General features: G+C 41.3%; 1 protein-coding gene across 5 annotated transcripts in view; it reads right to left on the bottom strand.

The window, feature by feature from the left end:
* Window positions 1–22,315, bottom strand: part of cdkal1 (CDK5 regulatory subunit associated protein 1-like 1) — a 923,378-nt gene that overhangs the window by 434,653 nt on the left and 466,410 nt on the right. For all 5 annotated transcript variants that reach the window (XM_041184180.1, XM_041184181.1, XM_041184178.1 and 2 more), the window contains one exon: window positions 19,536–19,702. In XM_041184180.1, the coding sequence (XP_041040114.1) occupies window positions 19,536–19,702 (167 nt within the window). The remainder of the gene's footprint in view (window positions 1–19,535; window positions 19,703–22,315) is intronic.

The following is a 22,315-nucleotide window of genomic DNA, read 5'->3' as shown; positions in this document are numbered from 1 at the left end:
TTAGCATGTACTTAGAGATTTGCAGTTTTCAAACTTGCATTAGTGTCACCCACTCTTATAAACATACAGCACCAACAATGAAGCTAGGTCTGTATTACCTTCAATGCAAGTTAGATTGGAAGTAACTATAAATTTTAAAAACAGCATCAGAAAAGACAGCATGTATATTGCGCCTTTGAAGACAAGGGTTCATGAAAACCACATCGTGAGAGGGCTGCAAAGACAAACATTAAAAAAAGTGCACACACATTCTGCACACCCCACTGAAGTGGCAAGTTAGTTGAGCAATTCGGCATGTTAAGTGAATAAAAACACAAAAAGTTGCCAGCAAAATGCAGTTTTTTTTAAGAGTATGTACAGTAGATATTGGGATAACATGGATTAGTTTACATCTAGTCCAAAAAAAATCTGAATGAGGTGACCAGATGGATGTCCTACAAATTGCTAAAACGAATTTACTTTGTGCACAACAGCACCTGTTTTAAACTTTGCCATTAGTTTTATGTTCACATTGACATAACAATCACTGCAGCAGCTAAATACAAGCATAGAGTTTCTGGGACTGCACATTCTTTATGGTGCTATTCTCAGTGATCTTGTATTTTGACAGCTCTATACCAATATAAGGAACTGACACCAAAACCTAAGTGTTACTGGAAATTTGAATGTAGGTCAATATCACCCATTGTACTTTCCTACTTCTGTAAACTGACTCCTCAAGTTAATGCCACAAATTTCTTGCAATAATTTTCTGTCAAAGCACAGAACATGGTCCTGCGCTTTGGGCAGTATGCATGACTCAAGGTGGCAATTATGCAACAGTTGCTCATATGAAAACAATCCACAAGCATATGTCTTACTTAATGAGTTAAAGCACATTTTTAGAATGTGGCATTATAATTTTCTTCCCTTTCAGCTCTATAGCAAGTTTCAATTGTTCAGTTGCTGATTAGTACTACGTCAAACATGCATATGTATAGCTTGCATTATAAATAGCTGCTTTTTATATTTATTTTCATATCTTTTCCTTCCTATTTCTGACTTATGTTAAAAGAGCAGAGAAAACGTTTATCTCACATAGAGTGGTACAATTCTGAAATGGGGCATGCATCTTGCTGCCTTTTTACTTTCACCATGAAACTATTGTGGATTAAACCAAGTTTTTGGATATGTTACAGACAGGAGGGTGGTTTAATTTAGAAAAGGCCTGATTTCTCCACTCACTACCCATCAGTATAGAAAGGTGTTTTTGATTTTTGATTTCCTCCTTTTATGAGTGATGGCGTATGTTCCCCAGCTCTTAAGTTTGTAGTGGTCCAATCCTCTATTAATAACCCCACAACAAACTTGAGACAGGGTAAAATAAGAGGGTTGGTTTATTTTACACATACCATTTTAAAAGGAAAAATAATTTTGTAAAGTAACCAAGATGAGATAGACATATATATATTTTTCCCTTCCTGTCTTCTGGATGGGTTAGGGTGTAACCTTGTGAAAATCATAAGACTTTGACAGCTGAGCCCAGATTATGCTGCCAATTCTTCATGTAAACAGGATATTAAAACACAATAAGTTAAAAAGAAATCAAACTAAATGGATTACATGGGTGTCCAAGAGAAAGCACATCAGTTAGCATAAAACAAACATGTTAATTGTGGAAAAAATAATTAAAGGTTAAAATAAACAACATTCAAGGCTCAATAGAATTGCAAAATAAAAGAATGGCTCAACAAAAGTAAGTTCTTTAAAAAAAAGTTTTCCAACACTGCACAGTAAGGAGAAGTGAGCAGTGAAAAAGAGAAGGGCTTTCAAGGTGCAATTATACTCTCTGGTGTCACTGCATGATACCCAGTTGACATGCAAGCCTGTTGCCTACATCATAGGCAAGCCTAGAAAGAATGGCCAAATAGCAACACTCTCCCAGATTCACTTTGAAAGCAAGTTGCCAGTTCCTTGCAGAAGTGGCAGCAGAGCAAACACACGCAGAATAACAGTGACAAACTGACAACAACTTACATGCAATTTTATTTTTCTGTGATGCAAGAGAAGCGTAATTGTGATGAGATACACAGAGGTCCAGGGTATGCCAATCCTTGGGCAATTGATCCACCATAAACCAATTTATACAGGCACATCACTGAATTACATGGGGGTAAATAGTGTGAATCAGCATTTCATTCACCACAAAAACATATGGATGCTATCACAAACGTCTGCTCAATCACAACTGACCAACATGTGATCTGGTTCTACATTATTTGATTCACTGTTAATGCAGTATTAAAATGACTGAGTTCAAAAATAGGAGATTTTTGGAAAAAAACTTTTCATGGGATGTGGGAGTCATTAGCAAGGTCAATATTTGCTGCCTACCCCTCATTGCTCTTGAGAAGGTGATGGTGAGCCTATCAACAACAATCCGGACATTATATCAGGACAAGGCTTGCACAATCTGCACCCAGTTGTCTCATCAGCACCAACACTAAGACACTGATGATAGACGGTTATCTTGTTGGAAGTCCATGCTTCTGAGGTAGTTAGGTTATTCCAGTACACCTGTGACATTGGCAACTACCTGACCATATATTTTCCCATTCACAAAAATGGGATATTTTTAAACCAGCTAAATACCACCCTATCAGTCTGCTCTCAATCATAGCCAAAGTGATGGAAGGAGCCATTGACAGGCCTGTCAAGTCGCAGCTACTCACTGACCCGCAAATCAGGCTCCTCTGGAACCTCTCAGTCCAGGTCTCATCACAGTCACATGAACATATGAGTTGGTTTCTAAAAGAAAGATGAGAATAGCCAGTGATTTAATGTTTCAAGTCAATGACCTTTCATCAGAACCTATCATCATGCTTGGGTATACTGAGCGCAATTTCAAAATTTGTTGATATCACAAAATTTAGGACTATTGTAAACTGTGAGGAAGATAATGACAGACTTCAAGAGGGTGTGGACAGGTTGATGTAATGGGCAGACAGTTGGCAGATGAAATTTGGAGCAGTGTGAGGAGTGATACATTTTAGTCAGAAATAAAAGGAGGCAATATAAATTGAAGGGTACAATTGGCAAGAGGTTTCAGGAACAGAGCCACCTGCGGGTATCTGTGCACAAATCATTGCATGATGAAAGGTTAAGATGAAAGGCCATTGACCTGAAATGTTAAATCAGTAACCACTCTGACCTTTCTTTTGGAAATCAACTCATGTTCACGTGACTGTGATGAGATTTGGAATAGGTGGTTCCAGAGGAAACTGATTTGAGTATTTGTGACTTAATAGGCCTATCAATGGCTCCTTCCATCACTTTGGCAATGATTGGCAGCAGGCCGATAGGATGGCATTTCGCTGGTTTAAACGTATCTGGTCTTTGCGAATGAGATATATCTGGGGAAAAACTGGGCAGATAGTTGCCAATGCCACAGGTGTACAAGAACAACCTAATCACCTCAGAAGCATGGACTTTCAACAAGATCAATACTTTCAACCATCTATTATCAGAGTCCATTGAAGGTGACAGGGTAGGTTGAAAAAGTGGAAAAAATGAATATGGGGCCCTGTGCTTTATAAATAGAGACAGAGTATAAAAGCAAGCAAGTTGTGATGATCCAATATAAGACACTGGTTCAGCCTGAACTGCAGTACTGTGCCTACTTCTGGGGTGCCACACTTTAGGAAGGATGTTAATATTTACGAGAATGGTTCCAAGGATGAGAAGGAACTTCAGTGTATGTATATATAATATATATAAAAATGGACAGGCTTATAAAGGCTGAGCTGTTTTCCTGGGAGAAAAGGATCACAGGAGATTTGATGGACTGTTCAAGATCATAAGGGGTCTACATAGAGCAGAAAGAGAGAAGCTGTTTTCACTGTTGGAAGAGTCAAGAACCAGAAAATAGATTTAAGGTGATTGGCAAAAAGATCAAAGCAATCACCATGAAAAAATGGGTTCATGCAACAAGTGGTTATAATCTGACATGCATTGCCTGAAAGGGAGATTCAATCATAGCTTTTAAAAGAAAATTGGATAAGCATCTGAAAAGGAAAGAATTTCAGGGCTACAGGGAAAGGGTGGGGGAGCTGAACCAACTAAATTGTTTTCACAGAATTTAAGCATTGGCTGAATGGGCTGAATAGCCATCTTCAATGCTGCACCCATTCTAAGGGGATCTAAAGTTCTGAGGAGGATGATAATTTACTCACTCACTCGAACTTTCCTGGGAGTCCACTTGAATTTTAACCTCTTCCCTGGGATGTTCCTCTCATTTAAAAGACCAGTTATTGAATATCCAAGGAATTGTGCACAATATTAATTTTAATTAACACTTGGGATTTTATTGTACAAAGCAGCTTGATAGCTTTTGGTCTGTGAACCTTGCAAATCCCCCACCCTGCTGTGGATCCTTTCAAAGACAATGATTCAACTTACATTTCTATGGACAGAAATGGCATTCTAACCACTCCTCCCAATTAATTAACCTTTCCCCATATGCTGATCATCTTTTACTATGATACCTGGTTGGCTCCATGCATTGTCTGACAGACAAAAGGTTCTAATGCTTCAAGCTGATCACTTAACGACTACTTTCCATTTATTATAAGCATGTGTTCAAATCAATAAGCCTCCGTGTCCACATCCAGATTTTCCAGCCCAACATCAACAAGGAATGAGGTCAGTTGCCTGCTTCCTGACCTCACCACATGCAAATGATGATGGATAGGTGTGGCCCAAAAACCATCACAATTTCTTTGCAAAGCACCATTGAGGGCACTAACTTCAGGGATCATCATTAGGGGGTTGGTGGTACTTTCTCAAGCAGCAAAGAATAATTCATTTCTTTTTTTGAAGAGAGAAGGTTCAGTGGTGGGAATTTTTAACTCATCTCAAGCCCATGGACTATACAAGGTTTTAGGTTACAGTCTCGTCAGGCGTATAAAAGTATAATTTGACTCTTCTGTGCCCTTTAAATCATACAACTCTTATTCTGTTGCAGCACTGCCACATGTTCCTCTGGCAGCAGTTGCAAGCTCCTCAATGATCACTGGGATCCTTTTGTGAATCCACCTTGAATAGTTATCTATTGAATAGTCATAATACCATCTCAGGAAGCAGGATGAGGATCATGGTACAGTCAGAGCAACAAAGTCCCACTGTAGTCTTTCTACATTGGGCAACAGAACACCACTGCCTAGTAGTAGTGGGATACCCTGTAATTGCCATTGCCATTTCACTCGTGATGGCCTTAGTGCCAATTTACGAACACATGTACATACGAACATACAAATTAAGAGAAGTAGTCCGCCTGGCTCCTTGAGCCTACTCCTCCATTCAATAAGATCATGGCTGGTCTGATTGTAACCACAACCCCACATTCCTGCCTATCCCCAATAACCTTTCACCCCCGTGTTAATCAAGAATCTATCTAGCTTTGCCTCAAAAATATTCAAAGACCCTTCTTCCACCGCATTTTGAGGAACAAAGTTCCAAAGACTCTCAACCTTCTGAGAGAAAAAATTTCTTCTCATCTCTGTCTTAAATGAGTGACTCCTTATTTTTAAACAGTGACCTCTTGTTCTAGATTTTGCCACCACAGGAAGCAGCCTCTCCACATCCACCCTGTCAAGACTGCTCAAGATTTTAAAGGTTTCAATCAAGTTTCCTCTTACTCGTCCAAGCTCCAGTGAACGAACACAAGTCTAACCTGTCCAACCTTTCCTCATAAGACAACCCTCTCATTTCTGGTGTTAGTCTTGTAAATCTTCTCTGAACTGCTTCTTATGCATTTACATCTTTCCTTAAATAAGGAGAGCAGTATTGTACTCAATATTCCAGATTTGGTCTCACCAATGCCCTGTAAAACTGAAGCATAACCTTCTTACTTTTGTAATCAATTCCCCTCTCAATAAATAACAACATTCTATTAGCTTTTCTAATTACTTGGTGTACCTGCATACTAGCGTTTTATGATTCATGCACTAGGACACCCAGATCCCTCTGGATCTCAGAGCTCTACAATCTCTCACCATTTAGATACTAAGCCTCTTCTTTATTCTTTCTGCCAAAATGGACAATTTCACATTTACCCATATTATAATCCGTTTGCCAGATCTTTGCCCACTTACTTAACCCATCTATGCCCCTTCGTAGCTTCATGTCCTCTTCATAATTTACTTTCGTAGATGTGTCATCAGCAAATTTAGCAACCATTTCTTAGGTCCCTTCATCCAAGTCATTTATGCAAATTGTAAAAAGTTGAGCCCCCAGCACTGATCTGTGTGACACATCACTTGTCACATCCTGCCAGCCAGAATAAGACCTATTTATGTCAACTCTCTGATTCCTGTTAGCTAGCTAATCTTCTATCCGTGCCAATATATTACTCCCTACACCATGAGCTTTTATTTTCCACAATAAACTTTGATGTGGCACATTATCAAAGGCCTTCTGGAAACCTAAGTACAGGATATCCACCAGGTCCTCTTTAAGGGAGTCACATGTGCTGTGGATGAAGAACTCCAATAAATTGGTTCAACATGATATTCCTTTTACAAAACCATGCTGATTCTGCCTGATTGCCTTGCATTTTTCTAAGTGCCCTGCTATACCAGCTTTAATAATAGCTTCTAATATTTCTCTCCCCTTTTGAATAAAGAAGTTACACGTTTGCTATTTTCCAATCTAATGGAACCTTCCCCGAATCTAGGGAATTTTAGAAAATTAAAACCAATGCATCAACTCTCTTACCTGACACTTCTTTCAAGATCTTAGCGTGAAATCCATCCAGACCTGGGGATTTGTCAGCCTGCAGCCACAACAATTTGCTCAATACCACTTCCCTGGTGATTGCAATTTTCCCGAATGCCCCCCTCCCTTCCATTTCCTGATTTACAGTTATTTCTGGGATGTTCCTTGTGTCCTCTATAGTGACAACCGAAGCAAAATACCTGTTTAATTCATTAGCCGTCTCCCTTTTTTCCATTATCAATTCCCCAGACGCACTCTCTGTAGGACCAATGCTCACTTTGTTAACTCTTATCTTATTTAAATATCTATAGAAACTCTTACTGTCTTTATACTAGCCAGCTTTCTCTCGCACTCTAATTTTTCCTTCCTTATTAATCTTGTCATTCTTTGCTGTTTTTTATATTCTTTCCCATCTTCTGACCTGATACCCATTTTTAGAACCATAGAAAAGTTACAGCACAGGAGGCAGTCATTCGGCCCATCTTATCCATGCCAGCCCGAGGACACCCAGGTGCCCTTTCTAATCTCACCTTCCTGGACCCGGCCCATAGCCCTGCAGCTTACAACACTTAAGGTGCAGATCCACGTACTTTTTAAAAGAGTTTAGAGTTTCTGCCTCTACCACCAACTTGGGCAGCGAATTCCAGACACCCACCACCCTCTGCGTAAAAAAGTTCTTCCTCATATCCTCCCTACACCTTCTGCCACTTATCTTGAATCTATATTCCCCTGGCTCTAGAATTCTCCAGCAAGGGAAACAATTTTATCCTGTCCACTCTATCTATTCCCCTCATAATTTTGTACACCTCAATCAAGTCACCTCTCAGCCTTCTTTGTTCTAAGGAAAATAACCCCAACCTATCCAATCTCTCCTCGTAGCTACACTTTTCTAACCCTGGCAACATTCTTATAAACCTCCTCTGCACTCTCTCTGGAGCTATTACGTCCTTCCTGTAATGTGGTGACCAGAATTGCACACAATACTCCAGTTGTGGCCTCACCAGTGTTAAAACAATTCCAACATTATATCCTGACTTTTATATTCTATAATTCTGCCATTGAAGGAGAGCATTCCATATGCCTTCTTTACAACCTTGTCTACTTGAACTGCTGCCTTCAGGGACCTGTGTACTTGTACACCAAAATTTCTCACTTCATCTACCCCTCTTAGTATATTCCCATTTATTTTGTAATCCCTGTAACTGTTTGACCTCCCTAAATGTAGGACATCACACTTTGCCATGTTAAAATCCATCTGCCACTTTACCACTCACTCCACCAACCAAGGTATATCGTTTGAGATTATGGCTATCCTCTACACTACTCAGCCAATCTTTGTGTCATCTGCAAATTTCCCAGTCGTGCACCACCCAGTTCACGTCCAAATCATTAATGTTTAACATAGACAGCAAGGGTCCCAACACTGAGCCCTGTGGAACACCACTTGAGACAACTTTCCATTCGCAAGGGCATCCATCGACCATTACCCTTTGTTTCCTGTCACAAAGCCAACCTTTTTTCCAGTTTGCCACCTTACCCTGAATCCCATGGGCTTTTATTTTCCTGACCAATCTGCCATGTGGGACCTTGTCAAATGGCTTGCTAAAATCCATGTACACAACATCCAATGCACTACCTTCATCAACCCTTCTTGTCACTTCCTCAGAGATATTGGATGGGATCAATCAAAGTTGTGAGGCAAGACCTTCCTTTAACAAATCCATGCTGACCATCCCTGACTAGACCACGCCTTTCCGCATGACAGTTAATCCTCTCTCTCAGGATTGATTCTACTAACTTGCTCACCACCGATGTAAGACTAACTGGCCTATAATTGTTTGGCATTTCCTTCAATCCCTTTTTAAACAATGGAACTAAGTTTGCATTTCTCCGGTCCTCGAGTACCTCCCCTGTATCTAGTGAAGATTGGAAAATCATCCGCAGAGCATCTGCTATCTCGTAGGAAAACTCAGCAGGTCTCACCTCTATCCAGCTCTTCCTGTCCCACCCTTCCTTAAACCAGCTTATATTTCACCCCTCTTCTATTTTTCCATAGTTCTGTTGAAGAGTCATACAGACTCGAAACGTTAACTATATTTCTCTCTGCAGATGCTGTCAGACCTGCTGAGTTTTTCCAGGTGTTTTTATTTTTGTTTTTGATTTCCAGCATCCGCAGTTTTTTGCCTTTATCGGCTAGCTCCTCCCTGACTTCCTTCAGCAGCCTCGAAAACAATCCATCTGGCCCTGGTGACTTATCAATTTTCAACCCTTCGAATACTTCCTCTCTCTTTATGACTATCCCATCCAATATCTTTCAGTGTTCCTCCTGGACTACTATATCTACATCCTCCCTTTCCTTTGTAAACACAGAGACAAAATATTCATTCAAAACCCTTCCCACAGCCTCTGCATCTACACACAAGTTTCCATCTTCATCTCTGATAGATCCCACTTTTTCCTTCACTAACCTTTTAGCATTAATGTATTGGTAAAACATCTTTGGGTTATCTTTAACTTTACTTGCTAATCTTTGTTCATGCCCTCTCTTTGATTTCCTTATTTCCTTTTTTACTTCTTCCTTGCACTTCCTATATTTGTCTAGGCTATCAGCAGTACTTAGTTCTTTGTGCCTATCGTACGCTTTCTTTTTCTGTTTGATCTTCCCCTGTTTTCCTCTAGACAAGCAGGGGGGTCTAGATTTGGCAGTACCACTCTTATTTTGGTAGGGGACATGTCTACTTTGTACAATTAGGATCTCACTTTTTAGTGCTTCCCGCTGGTTTTCCACTGTTTTATCCTCCAGCAGTGCTGTCCAGTCCACCTCAGCCAAGTCCCTTCTCATTTCTGCAAAATGTGCCTTCCCCCAGTTCAAGACTTTTACTCCTGCCTTATCTCTGTCCCTTTCCATAGTAATGCTAAATCTAACTGAATTGTGATCACTGTCCCCGATATGGTCGCCAACTGTCTCTTCATCCATTTGCCCTTCTTCATTCCCCAAGACTAGGTTTAGAATTGCATCTCCTTTCATTGGGTTTGTCACTAATTGATTGAAAAAATTTTCCTGGACACACTGCATGCATTTTTCTCCCTCAGTGCCCCTTATATTGTTTGAATCCCAGTTGATATTAGGATAGTTGAAGTCTCCTACTATTATTGCCCTCTTGTTCTTACAAGCAAAAACTTGCCTACATATTTGTTCTTCTATCTCCCTTTCACTATTTGGGGGTCTGTAGTACACGGCCAGTAGTGTGACTGCCCCTTTTTCATTTCTAAGCTCAATCCATAAAGCCTCGTTTGTTAACCCATTTAGTATATCATCCATTTTCACAACTGGAATTGATTCTTTGACCATTAGTGCTACCCACACCCCCCTTCCTTTTTTATCTCCTACTCTATCGTGTCTGCAGACTCGATAACCAGGGATATTAAGCTGCCAATTTTGTCCCTCCTTTAGCCACGTCTCCATTATAGCAATAACATTCTGCTCCACGTGTCTACCTGTGCCCTGACCTTGTTTGTAATCCACCTTGTTTGTAATACTCTTTGCATTGAAGTATAAACAGTCAATTTCCCTTGCTGGACACTTTTTAAACTTTGATAAAAGCAAAATACTGCGGATGCTGGAAATCTGAAACAAAAACAAAAAGAGCTAGAAAAACTCAGCATTTAAACTTTACTTCTCTTGTAACTCCATGTCTATCACAACCTCCGAACTAATGTTCTACCTCCATTTTTCTGATCTGAATCTGGCCTACCTGATCCTACTCCTGGGATCCCTTCCCCCGCCACAATAGTTTAAGTACTCCCTGACAGACCTAGCAAAAGCCCCCGCAAGGACACTGGTCCCAGCTCTGCCTGGGTGCAGCCTGTCCAGTTTGCACAGGTCCGACCTCCCCCAGAACCGGTCCCAGTGCCTCAAGAATCTGAATCCCTCCTGGCTACACCATCTCTCCAGTCTCGTGTTCATTTGATCTATCCTCTTATTCCTGCTCTTGCTAGCACGTGGAACTGGGAGTAATCCTGAGATTACTACATTTGAGGTCCTGCATTTTAATTTATCTCCTAACTTCCCGTACTGAGCTTGCAGGTCCTCATCCCTTAGTTTACCAATGTCGTTGGTACCAATGTGTACCATGATCATTATCTGCTTACCTTCCCTCCCCACAATGTCCTGCAGCCACCCCGTGACATCCTGGACCCAGGCACCAGGGAGGCACGGTTGTCTGTGCCCCTATCACTATAGTCCTGCCACTTGTTTACCTGCCACCCCTCTGAGCAGCGGAGCCACCCACGGTGCCGTGAACTTGGCTGTTGCTGCTTTCCCCTGAAAGGCCACCCCCCTCCAAGAATATCCAAAGTGGTATATCTGTTAGAGAGGGGGGTGACCACAGGGGACTCCTGTACTACCTTTCTGAGCCTTTTACTGTTCCTGATGGTCACCCATTCCCTTTCTGCCTCTGTAATCTTCACCCGTGGTGTGACCACCTTGCTAAACGTGCTATTCACAACTTGCTCAGCATCACAGATGCTCCACAATGAGTCCACTCCAGCTCTGAAATCCGGTTAGCGAAAAGCTGCAATTTGGACACACCTTCCGCACACATAGTCACCAGGGATGCTGGAAGCGTCCCTCATTTCCCACATCCTCCAGCAGGAGCATATCATGGTTCTGAGATCTCCTGCCCTCACGACGTCCCCCTCGATTAAGCTAGTTATTCCCTTAAAAAATACGCTAGCTCGGGGCCTTATTTATGTTAGCTAGGAACCTTGTTTCTTGATTAATTATACTTGTGCAGCACTACTCTATACTTTTTTTTAGCTCCTACCTCAGTATTAAGCAATGAATTACTTTAATAGATTAAAATAAAATCACCAGGATTTATTCACCAATCAGCTGCTTTTCTAAAAAATTCCACTTTCAGAAGAGTGTCCCTCACAGGTCTGGTGCACTCCTGAAGGTACTGCCTCTCCCTCTTTTTTTTTGGTTTGAGGAGGGAGGGAGGGATAGAAACACTACAGCAATGTAATGTTTGGGGCTATTCCGTTCTTCGCAGTGGGTCCTCCTCGATTCCCTTCTGAGTTGCGGTGACTGCACTGACTTCTCCCAGAATGATTCTCAGTCACTTCTCACTACCGCCCTCTGTTGGACAATTATGTGCTTTTTCTTTAAGTTTGACATTGTGGTTAACTTTTATAGTTAACCACGGATGGTGGGCCCTCCCCTTGGAACTTTTCTTTCTCATTGGAATTTATCTATTCTGTGCATTCGGAAATATCCCTTTAAATGTCTGCCACTGAACCATATTGACCTATCCCTTAACCCTCATTTGCCAGTTCACCTTAGCTAGCTCTGCTTTCGTGCCCTCATAATTACCCTTATTTAAGTTTAAAATACTAGTCTTGGATGCACTCATTTCTCCCTCAAAATGAATGTAAAATTCAATCATATTATAATCACTGCTACCTAGGGGTGCCTTCACTATGATGCTATCAATTAACCCTATCTCGTTGCTCAACATTTTGTACTCAGCAAAGGACTTAGTTTCATCCCTTTATGCTCTTGCTTCAATGAATTTTGGGCTTGGCATGACCCAGGCCTTCTGTCCCTTGCCATTTCAACATACTATCCTGCTCTCTGCCCACATGTCTGACCTTGGACTGCTGCAATGTTCCAGTGAAGCCCAATGCAAACTGGAGGAACAACACCTCATTTTCCAATTAGGAGCTTTGCAGCCTTCTGGACTTAACATTGAGCTCAACAACTTCAGACCTCCTTTTTTGAAATTGTCATTTTAAAATTTATTTTAAACCTTTTGTCCCCACAACCACCTCTACTACCCCCTCCCCCGCCCCCACAGGTCATCTGTCACTTGTTTCTATGTTGTTCTTTCACATGGGCGCTCAGAGCACAGGAGGAAGCCATTTGGCCCATCGTGTTCATGCCAGTCAACAAAGATCTGACAACACTAATCCCATTTTCCATGGTTGGCCCATAGTCCTGGAGGCTATGGCAACACAACTGAATATAAATACTTCTTAAATGTTAGGAGAGTTTCTGACTCAGCTACCCTTTCAGGCAGAGAGTTCCAGACTCCACCACCCTCTGGGTGAAAAACTTTCTCCTCAACTCCCCTCTTAGTCTTCTACCTCTTACCTTAAATCTATGTCCCCTGGTTATTGGCTCCGTACTAATGGAAAAAGTGCCTTCCTATCTACGCCCCCATAATCTTATACACCTCTATCAGGTTCCCTCTCAACCTTTTTCAGGACTGTCAATGACCTCATCTCCTCTGGAGATCTCAACCTTCGCTGCTCCAAGGAAAACAGCCCCAGCCTATCCAATCTTTCCTTGTAGTTCAGACACTCCAGACCAGACAGCATTTGGTATGTCTCCTCTGCACCCTCTCCAGTGCAATCACATCCTTCATATAATGTGATTTCCAGCATCCACAGTATTTAGCTTGAAGCAAGATAGAGGGTTAGCGATAGTTGGGGGCTAAGGAGAAATTGACAAAAATGTCATGGACATGAGACAAAGGGACTTTTAATGGTAGAGGTGAAGATTAAAAAATGTGCTGATAGTGGCATAACGCAACAAAACAGTATGTGTTAATAGCGGAACAAGAGTCAGGGTGATGTCAGTATGAGCAAGGGCGGGTACAATCAAGAAGTTCGCGGATGACATGAAAATTGGTAGGGTGGTAAATAGTGAGGAGGATAGCCGTAAAGTGCAGGAGGATATTAATGGACTGGTCACACAGTGCTCCAGTTGTGGCCTAACCAGCGTCTAATACCAGTTCCAGCAAAACCTCCCTGCTCTTGTATTCTGTGCCCCAGCTAATAAAGGCAAATATCCCATATGCCTTCTTAACCACCTTATCCACCTGCCTTGCTACCTTCAGGGATCTGAGGATTTGCACACCAAGGTCCCTCTAATCTTCAGTACTTTCCAGGGTCCTACCCATCATAGTGTAATCACTTGCCTTCTTAGCCCTCCCCAAATGCATTACCTCACTTTTCCACATTGAATTCCATTTGCCACTGCTCTGCCCACCTTTTATCCTATTTTCGATCTTTTATCCACGCCACCGTCCCCTCCCTCCACCCCACCCCTACAAGGGCCTTCTGTTACTTGTTCAGTACTGGTATACTGACCTTTACCTCACAGAGGCTGAGCTCCAACTCACAGACACTTCCTCCTACCTCCTCCTGGACCATGACCCCGCCACTGAACATCAAGCCATTGTTTTCAGGACTGTCAATGACCTCATCTCCTCTGGAGATCTTCCCTCCACAGCTTCCAACCTCATAGTCTCCCAGCCTCTACCTCCTACCCAAAATCCACAAACAGAATTGTCCCGGCAGACTGATCGTGTCAGCCTGTTCCTGCCCCATGGAACTCATTCCTTGCTATCTTGACTCCATTCTCTCTCCCCTTGTCCAGTCTCTTCCCACCTACATCTATGGTTCCTCTGATGCCCTACATCATATCAACAATTTCCAGTTCCTGGCCCCCCAACTGCCTCCTCTTCACCATGGATGTCCAAGCCCTCTGCAGCTCCATCCCCCACCGAGATGGTCTGACGGATCTCCACTTCTTCCTTGAACAGAGGTCCGAACAATCCCCATCCACCACTACTCTCCTCTGTCTGGCTGAACTTGTTCTCTCACTGAACAATTTCTCCTTAAACTCATCTCACTTCATCCAAATAAAAGGTGTGGCCATGGGTACCCACATGGGCCCCAGTTACGCCGGTCACTTTGTAGGGTATGTGGAACATTCCTTGTTCCAGTCCTGCTCAGGCCCCCTCCCACAACTCTTTCTCCGGTACATCGATGATTGCTTCGGTGCTGCTTCATGCTCTCGTCTGGACCTGGAAAAATTTATTAACTTTGCTTCCAATTTCCACCCCTGCATCATTTTCACATGGTCCATCTCTAACACTTCCCTTCTCTTCCTTTACCTCTCTGTCTTACCTTCTGGTGATAGACTATCCACCAATATTCATTACAAGCCCACCGACTCCCACAGCTACCTCGACTACAGGTCCTCACAACCTGCTTCCTGTAAGGACTCCATCACATTCTCTCAGTTCCTTCGCCCCCGTCGCATCTGTCCCGATGATGCCACTTTCAAAAAAAGTTCTTCCGACATGTCTTCTTTCCTCCTTAACCAAGGTTTTCCACCCACAGTGGTTGACAGGGCCCTCAACCGTGTCTAGCCCATCTCCTGTGCATCCGCCCTCACACCTTCCTCTCCCTCCCAGAACCATGATAGGGTCCCACTTGTCCTCACTTATCGCCCCACCAGCTTCCGCATTCAAAGGATCATCCTCCGCCATTTCCACCAACTCCAGCATGATGCCACCACCAAACACATCTTCCCTTCACCTCTCCCTGCTGGCATTCAGTAGGGACCATTCCCTCTGGGGCACCCTGGTCCATCACCCCTCTACACCTCAACCTCCTCCCACGGCACGTTCCCATGCAACCGCAGAAGGTGCAACACCTGCCCCTTTACTTCCCTCCTCCTCACCGTCCAAGGGCCCAAACACTCCTTTCAAATGAAGCAGCATTTCACTTGCACTTTCCTCAATTTAGTCTACTGCATTTGCTGCTTCCAATGCGGTCTCCTCTACATTGGAGAGACCAAACGCAGGCTTGGTGACCACTTTGCGGAACACCTTTGGTCTGTCCGCAAGCATGACCCAGACCTTCCTATCGCTTGCCATTTCAACACACTGCCCTGCTCTCATACCCGCATGTCTGTCCTTGGCCTGCTGTAGTGTTCCAGTGAAGCTCAACGTAAACTGGAGAAACAGCACCTCATCTTCCGATTAGGCACTTTACAGCCTTCTGGACTCAACATCGAGTTCAACGACTTCATATCATGACCTCTCTCCTCCATCCCCACCACCTTTTTTATCACCTTTTTTCTAACAATTATTATATTTTTTGTATATATATATATTTTTCTTTCCCCACCTATTTCTATATTATTTTTATAATTTATTTCCATCCATTGTTTTATCTCCATCTTTTAGCCTAATTCGATCCCTTCCTCCCACCCAACCCCCACCCCACTAGGGCCTTCTGTCACTTGCTCATCCTGCTTTCTACCCTTAATGTCACCATTAGCACATCCTTTAGCTAATATCACTACTGTCAACACCCCTTTGTCCTTTTGTTTATGGCATCTTTGGCAATCTCTCCTTTGCCTCCACCTATCACTGGCCAACCACCTGTCCCATCCCCCTTAAACAGCTTACATTTCACCACATTTCTTATTCCTATTTAGTTTTGATGAAGAGTCATACGGACTCGAAACATTAATTCTGTCTTCCTTTCCACAACTGCTGCGAGGCTAGTTGAGTTTTTCCAGCAATTTTTAATTTTGCTTCAGATTTCCAGCATCCACAGTATTTTGCTTTTTTGTTACTTGTTCATGTTGTTCTTTTTTTCAATTCATTCATGAGATGTGGGTGCCGCTGGCTAGACCAGCATTATTGCCCATCCCTAATTGCCCTTGTTCAGAAGGCATTTAAGAGTCAACCACATTGCTGTTGGTCTGGAGTCACATGTAGGCCAGACCAGGCAAGGACAGCAGATTTCCTTCTCTAAAGGACAGTAGTGAACCAGATGGGTTTTTACAACAATCGACAATGGTTTCATGGTCATTAGGCTTTTAATTTTAGATATTTATTGAACTCAAATTCCACTATCTGCCATGGCGGGATTCGAACCTGGGTCCCCAGAGCATTATGCTGGGTTTCTGGATTACTAGTCCAGTGACAATACCACTACGCCATCACCTCCCAACTCTTTTCAGAGTGCTTGTCCTTGAGCTGTGATCACATTCTGCTTTCTTACCTTAATGCCACTATCAGCGCCTTCTTTTGCACTTACCACTACCAGTAACACTCCCTTTGTCCCTTTTGTTCATGACATCTTGGTTAATCAGTCCTTTGCCCTCACCTATCGCTGGCCTTCTATCCAGCTTCACCTGCTCCACCCTCCCTTAAATGGTATAAATTTCACCACATTTTTACTTCTCTTTGGCTCTGAAGAAGAGTCATAGGGGCTCGAAACATTAAGTCTGTTTTTCTCTCCACAGATGCTGTTAGGCCTGCTGAGTTTTTCCAGCATTTTCTGCTTTTGTTTCTATCTTGCTTCACCTGCTCCACCCCTCTTAGACAATATAAGTTCCATCACATTTCTATTTCTCTCTAGCATTGAAGAGGAGTCATACAGACTCGAAACGTTTCTCTCTCCACAGATGTTGCCAGACCTGCCAAGTTTTTCCAGCATTTTCTGTTTTTGTTGTGAATAGAATAGGCCTTGATCACTTACCAGATGCTCACCAAACAGCTAGCTTATTCCCCTGTAGTAGAGCAAGAACCAGTCCTACAGGGTGAGAAAGATGGAAGAAGCAAAGGAGCACCTCCCTCCCCTCCCCACTGAACTCCCTCAGCTCACCAAACTTTCACACTCCGTTGAGATCGCACACACAGTCAACACCAGTAAATAGGTTTTCATGTCCCTACCAAGTATTAACAGAACTCCTCAGAGCATAGATTTCAATATTTAAGTGTCAGTTATCTTTGACTGAAAACGACTAACAAAGAGCAGGTTGCAACCTTCTTTTGCATGTGATTACTAAGTATTAATGGGCTTTTATAAAGGGCACAGGGATGGGGTATGGTGGTGGTTGGAAAATATAAGTTGTTTTCAAAAGCTATTCTGTCAAAGTACTCCTCTGTTTAGTTATTGGTTTGTGGAAATTGGGGCTACATAAACTGATGAGGATTTTATTGGCAGTCTGAGTTAAGAATTTTCTGCATTTTAGGAAATATTTTACGTGAAGACTAGGAAAACTAAGTGCACTTTATCTTGCACTTGTACTTTAAGTGCAAATATGCCTAAGTTTTTGAGAGAGCCACATATAAAGTTTAAATTCATGTTTTCACTAATTTTCCTGCATCTCCACTCACTTGCCTAACAGATTCTCATGATCTGTTACCGCACTAACGAGGTAACAGCGCCAAGCGTAATCCTTTCTAAATCTCCAACCAAAAAAAATTCAAGGAAGAAATATTTGCACATGTGGAAATGCATGGATTTTGAGAAGTGGATCGCTTGTTTCCGAAGAGCACGTATCTCCTAAGGCCACAGTTTGGCGCCCCTTGGATAAGAAATCCTTTGGCTCCCATGTCTACTCTGAGGATAGATTATTTAGCAATCTGTTTTCTCCTATTCAGCCGAACACCAAGAAATCATCGAAGAGAAAGTCTGAACACTTGAATGAAACTTTTGTATGAGAAAATGGTGTGCCTCATTAATGTGACAAAAAAGGCTTACATGAAATCTGAACAATTGTTTAAAAATTGCGCCTCAGAGCAAAAAACCACCAATTTGAACTGTAAAACGTCAATTTTTCAACAGAAATTAGCCAGTGCACATTTAAGGGGTGTAAGCCATAGAAACAGACTCACAACTGGACTTACGAACAAAACTTTCAGCTAGGATGCCATGTTTCTCAAAAAAGCAGCTTTACTGATTTTATCTATCACAGTGGAACCTAACACGTGAACATTTACCAAGTTAATCTGAAAGTTTTAGAAAACATTTTCTCACAGAGGATAGGAGGAATGTGACATTGTTCATCATGAACCATTGTTTATGCAGAGTCCATGAATTATTTTAAAAGGAAATTACTGTGAAAAGGGTAATATATGGTCTGTCAACTGGCAGCAGAGTGCAAGTAGGCAAGATGGGTTTAGTGGAGGAAACATCAGTGCATGCATAATGGGCCAGGCCCATTTCTGTGCTGTAACATATAATTTGAAGAGTAAAATGCATTTTGAGCTATTTTCAAAATATCAACACGAAACTCAGATAATATATATATTCTTTTGGTTTCTAATGTGGAAACAAAAATCGAGAATTGTGATTTAAGTTCACACCAGTATTTTGCTTAAAAGCACTTATATAAAACAAATTCTTTCTTACAGTGGCAACTGGAGGACAATACACTAGTATTTTTGCTTTCCATGAAGAACAGAAAATCAATGCACAAACAACAGCACTGACCTCACTACATGTGGTAATGGAAAATAATTAGCCTCAATTTTTCTTTAAATGCTCCTTGAAAAGGAAATTTGCAGCCTTTGCTGGGTGGGTTAAATTTAATCAAATTGAAAACAGTGTTCATGGCCTCTGCTAATAGGAATGTTCGCACAGGTTCAAATCTGCTTCCTGTAAATCAGCAGCGTGAAAGAAAGATGACAAGTCTGTGAAAACAGAAGGGTTCAGTTACTGAACTCAGGAAAGGCCAACCCTGAAATAGTTCATTCATACAGAGGACATGCTAGAAGAGACCATCAGAAAGAAACTCAACTAGGAATTAGGTGCAACCTCTGGGGGAGAAAAAGGTTACAAAGGTTATAAAATGTAATCAAGAAGCCTTCTGTTAGACACCTTCCACAAATAAAACAATGGAGGTTGTCACTTGTACAAAAATGAGAACCATTTAATCTGTCAGACTGCTGGCTCCAAGCAATGAGTTTATCAGCCTGCTGCTACTTTTTACAGATTGTGGATGCGTTCGACACCAGTGCTGTACATGACAATATACTCCACCATGGAAAAACTACATCACTCAATCTCAACTTGAGACACAATGCTGAGTATAGTGCTTTATTACACAAATAAAACAATGCATTTGATTTGTTGTAGGCCAAGTTAAATGGTACTCTAAGGATATTGACAACATCTTTCCTTACCTCTAGATGTTCTAAAATATATGGAGGGTTGGTCATACCAAGCCTCAGCATTGCTCCCTCAGGAATCACTTGCACCAGTTTCCAAAGCAATGTTGGAAGGTCTGTCCCAATGTCCCTTCCATAAGCCCCTGTGTCTTCACTAGTCAGCCATATTTCACAAACGCCTTCTGTTTGAGGGAAAAAATTAGAAAATTTAAAATCTTCGATATTCATGCTGTCTATGTTGATCTACAAAGTGCAGAGTTCAGTGTCTATTGGTATACCGCTCCAGTTAATATGTCGCAACCCTTTCAATGTTCTTTTTTGATATCTATCACCGGGATACAGGACACACTGAGATGCATCGCCAATTTGTGTGGCCTTGAGCAGTTTAACTGAAGGTTCTATGTGATTCACAGCACTGGACCAAACTATTAAATCATTCAGCTGTTTCTTAGAATGTCAATTTGATATGATTTCTTTAAAAAAAAAGGCACATATATTACTTATAGTAACAAATATTACTTGGAGTATTTTTTAAACTTTAGGATGAATTTTAAAATATAACCTAAACCTAAGTCTTTTTGCAACAAAACACACTTAAAAAACACTCAAAAGAACTCATTCTCTCATGTTATCTTGTTTACAGAAAAATAGCTCTGGTTATTTGTACTTGTTGACTTTGAAGTTCCTATAGCTAAAAAAGAACTGCTCACAAATTATTGCTGTAACTAGATTTACATTAAACTTAGTGAATTTCCAAACAGAAATTGTTACATTATCTTACCATTAGCATTAACCAACAAACCTAACTAAGTAGTTGAAAACTTCATCAACAACAACTTATTATTCAACAGTTCACAACTGGTGCAAACACCAGCAGAATCTTTTTTGACAAACATCATTATTTTATCATCTGAACAGTAAACCATTTTCACCTTTATTTGGGTGGGAATCATCTTGGAAAATTACCCTTATGTTGTTTGGTGTTCTGTAAGGGAGGACTGTGAACAGAATGGAAATTGCACTCTTGTGGGAAACAACACTGAATCCTTAAAGTGACAAGGTGGGGATTGTAAGCCCCCTGTCGAGCTGAGGCTTTAAATTAGTTCATACAAAGAGGAAACAGCTGTAACAGTAAATTATCAACAGGCAAGAGCTCTTCAACATCCATGAGACTATTAGGAGAAGAATTAATTGCTTAATATAGCATTAGAATAAATAGTATTAAGCTTCAGTAAACACGTCAGAACGATTCAGGAAGTACTTCACCAGAAGTGAAAAATAAGGATTATATCATCAGATGTTGAACAGCAACCTAACAAATGAATAGGATGAAATTGACAAAGATAAAAATGTTTTCATAACTGTCTTTTTACAAAACATTGTATGTGGACATTGCAATTGGGGAAGTTATATAATGGGAAGGAGCCCAAACAGGCAAATATAATTTTCAGCACTAAAAGGAATTTTGTCCTTGAGTTTGAAAATAACCACTGACTTTACTCCTTTCATCCTGTTTCTATTATTCAGAACAATGTATATGTGTTTAAACAATGAAATCAGGTAACTGGAGGCAGGGCCCAACAGTGCTAGGGAGTTGCACACAAGTCATTCACCAAGGTGTTTCAGCAATCCATCATTTCATCTGTGGTATAATAGTACAACTCCCTCACACCACTGGAATCCATGATCCTCTGAGCTAAAAGCAGTCAGATGTCAAGAATTCAAATATGAAACAGGGAGAAGATCTATGAATCAAACAGAGGTGACACTTGGGAAAAGATAAGTAAAAAAATCAGGGTTAAAATCTAAAATAGTCACATGGAAGCACACAGGTAATCAACCCATCACCTTAGCACCAAGATACTAGCCTGTATTTTGTGGTCAGCAACACAAACATGACACTAGTTATTCATTACACCAAGCTTGCCCACCAATTTTCTATGGACTCTCACGCTAGAGGTTTCTATGATTATAGGGCCTACAGCGATTTGGAACCTGTGTGAACAGGACCAACCTATGCATTTCTTTAACTAATTAGATCAATCAGAATGAAGAATCCTTATTGAGACATGCAGAGTCTGAACCAGAGATCTTAAGTTTGAATAGTTAATTCAATGTGAAATCAAGTGCAAAAAACAAAATTGAGAGGGGAAAACGTGGGATAGAGAGAGAGAGAAAGGGAGAGAGACACAAGAGACAGAAAGAAAATTTTTTAAAATACATTCTTTCATTTATATCCTTAAAATCTGTAGGAATGATATTCTACACTTGTAAAAGCTAATTTCTAAGGTCAAAGATGCCACGTGGTAGTAATTAAGAGTGATCAGGCTTTTAAAACAATTTCACTGGAATGGGCAACATTTTCCGGTGCCTTTAGTATGCATCAATCACCATTACTGCAACTTCATGCCCTTCCAAGTGTTTTAATGGCAAAATACTGGCATTGCGCACCTTCTGGAAGAGGAAGGCAACTTGAACAGCAACTTATTGGTTTCCATGTTTAGCTGCACATTTACAGTCCACAGAAATTAAAAGAATAGCTTGCATTTGTATAACGTTTTTCACGACCACTGGACATCTCAAAGTGCTTTACAGCCAACAAAATATTTTTGAAGCGTGGACACTGCTATAATGTAGAAATTGTGGCTGCCAATATATGTACAACAAATTCCCACAAACGTCAATGACCAAACAATCTTTTTTATGATGTTGCATGAGGAATAAATATTGGCCAGCTCACCATGAATATCTCTCCTGCTCCTCTCTGAAATAGTGCCATGGGATCTTTTACATTT

Source organism: Carcharodon carcharias, chromosome 3 (genome assembly GCF_017639515.1).
Source record: "Carcharodon carcharias isolate sCarCar2 chromosome 3, sCarCar2.pri, whole genome shotgun sequence".
Lineage (NCBI taxonomy): Eukaryota > Metazoa > Chordata > Chondrichthyes > Lamniformes > Lamnidae > Carcharodon > Carcharodon carcharias.
The sequence above is the reverse complement of the archived record's forward strand: the minus strand, read 5'-3'. Positions and strand labels throughout refer to the sequence as shown.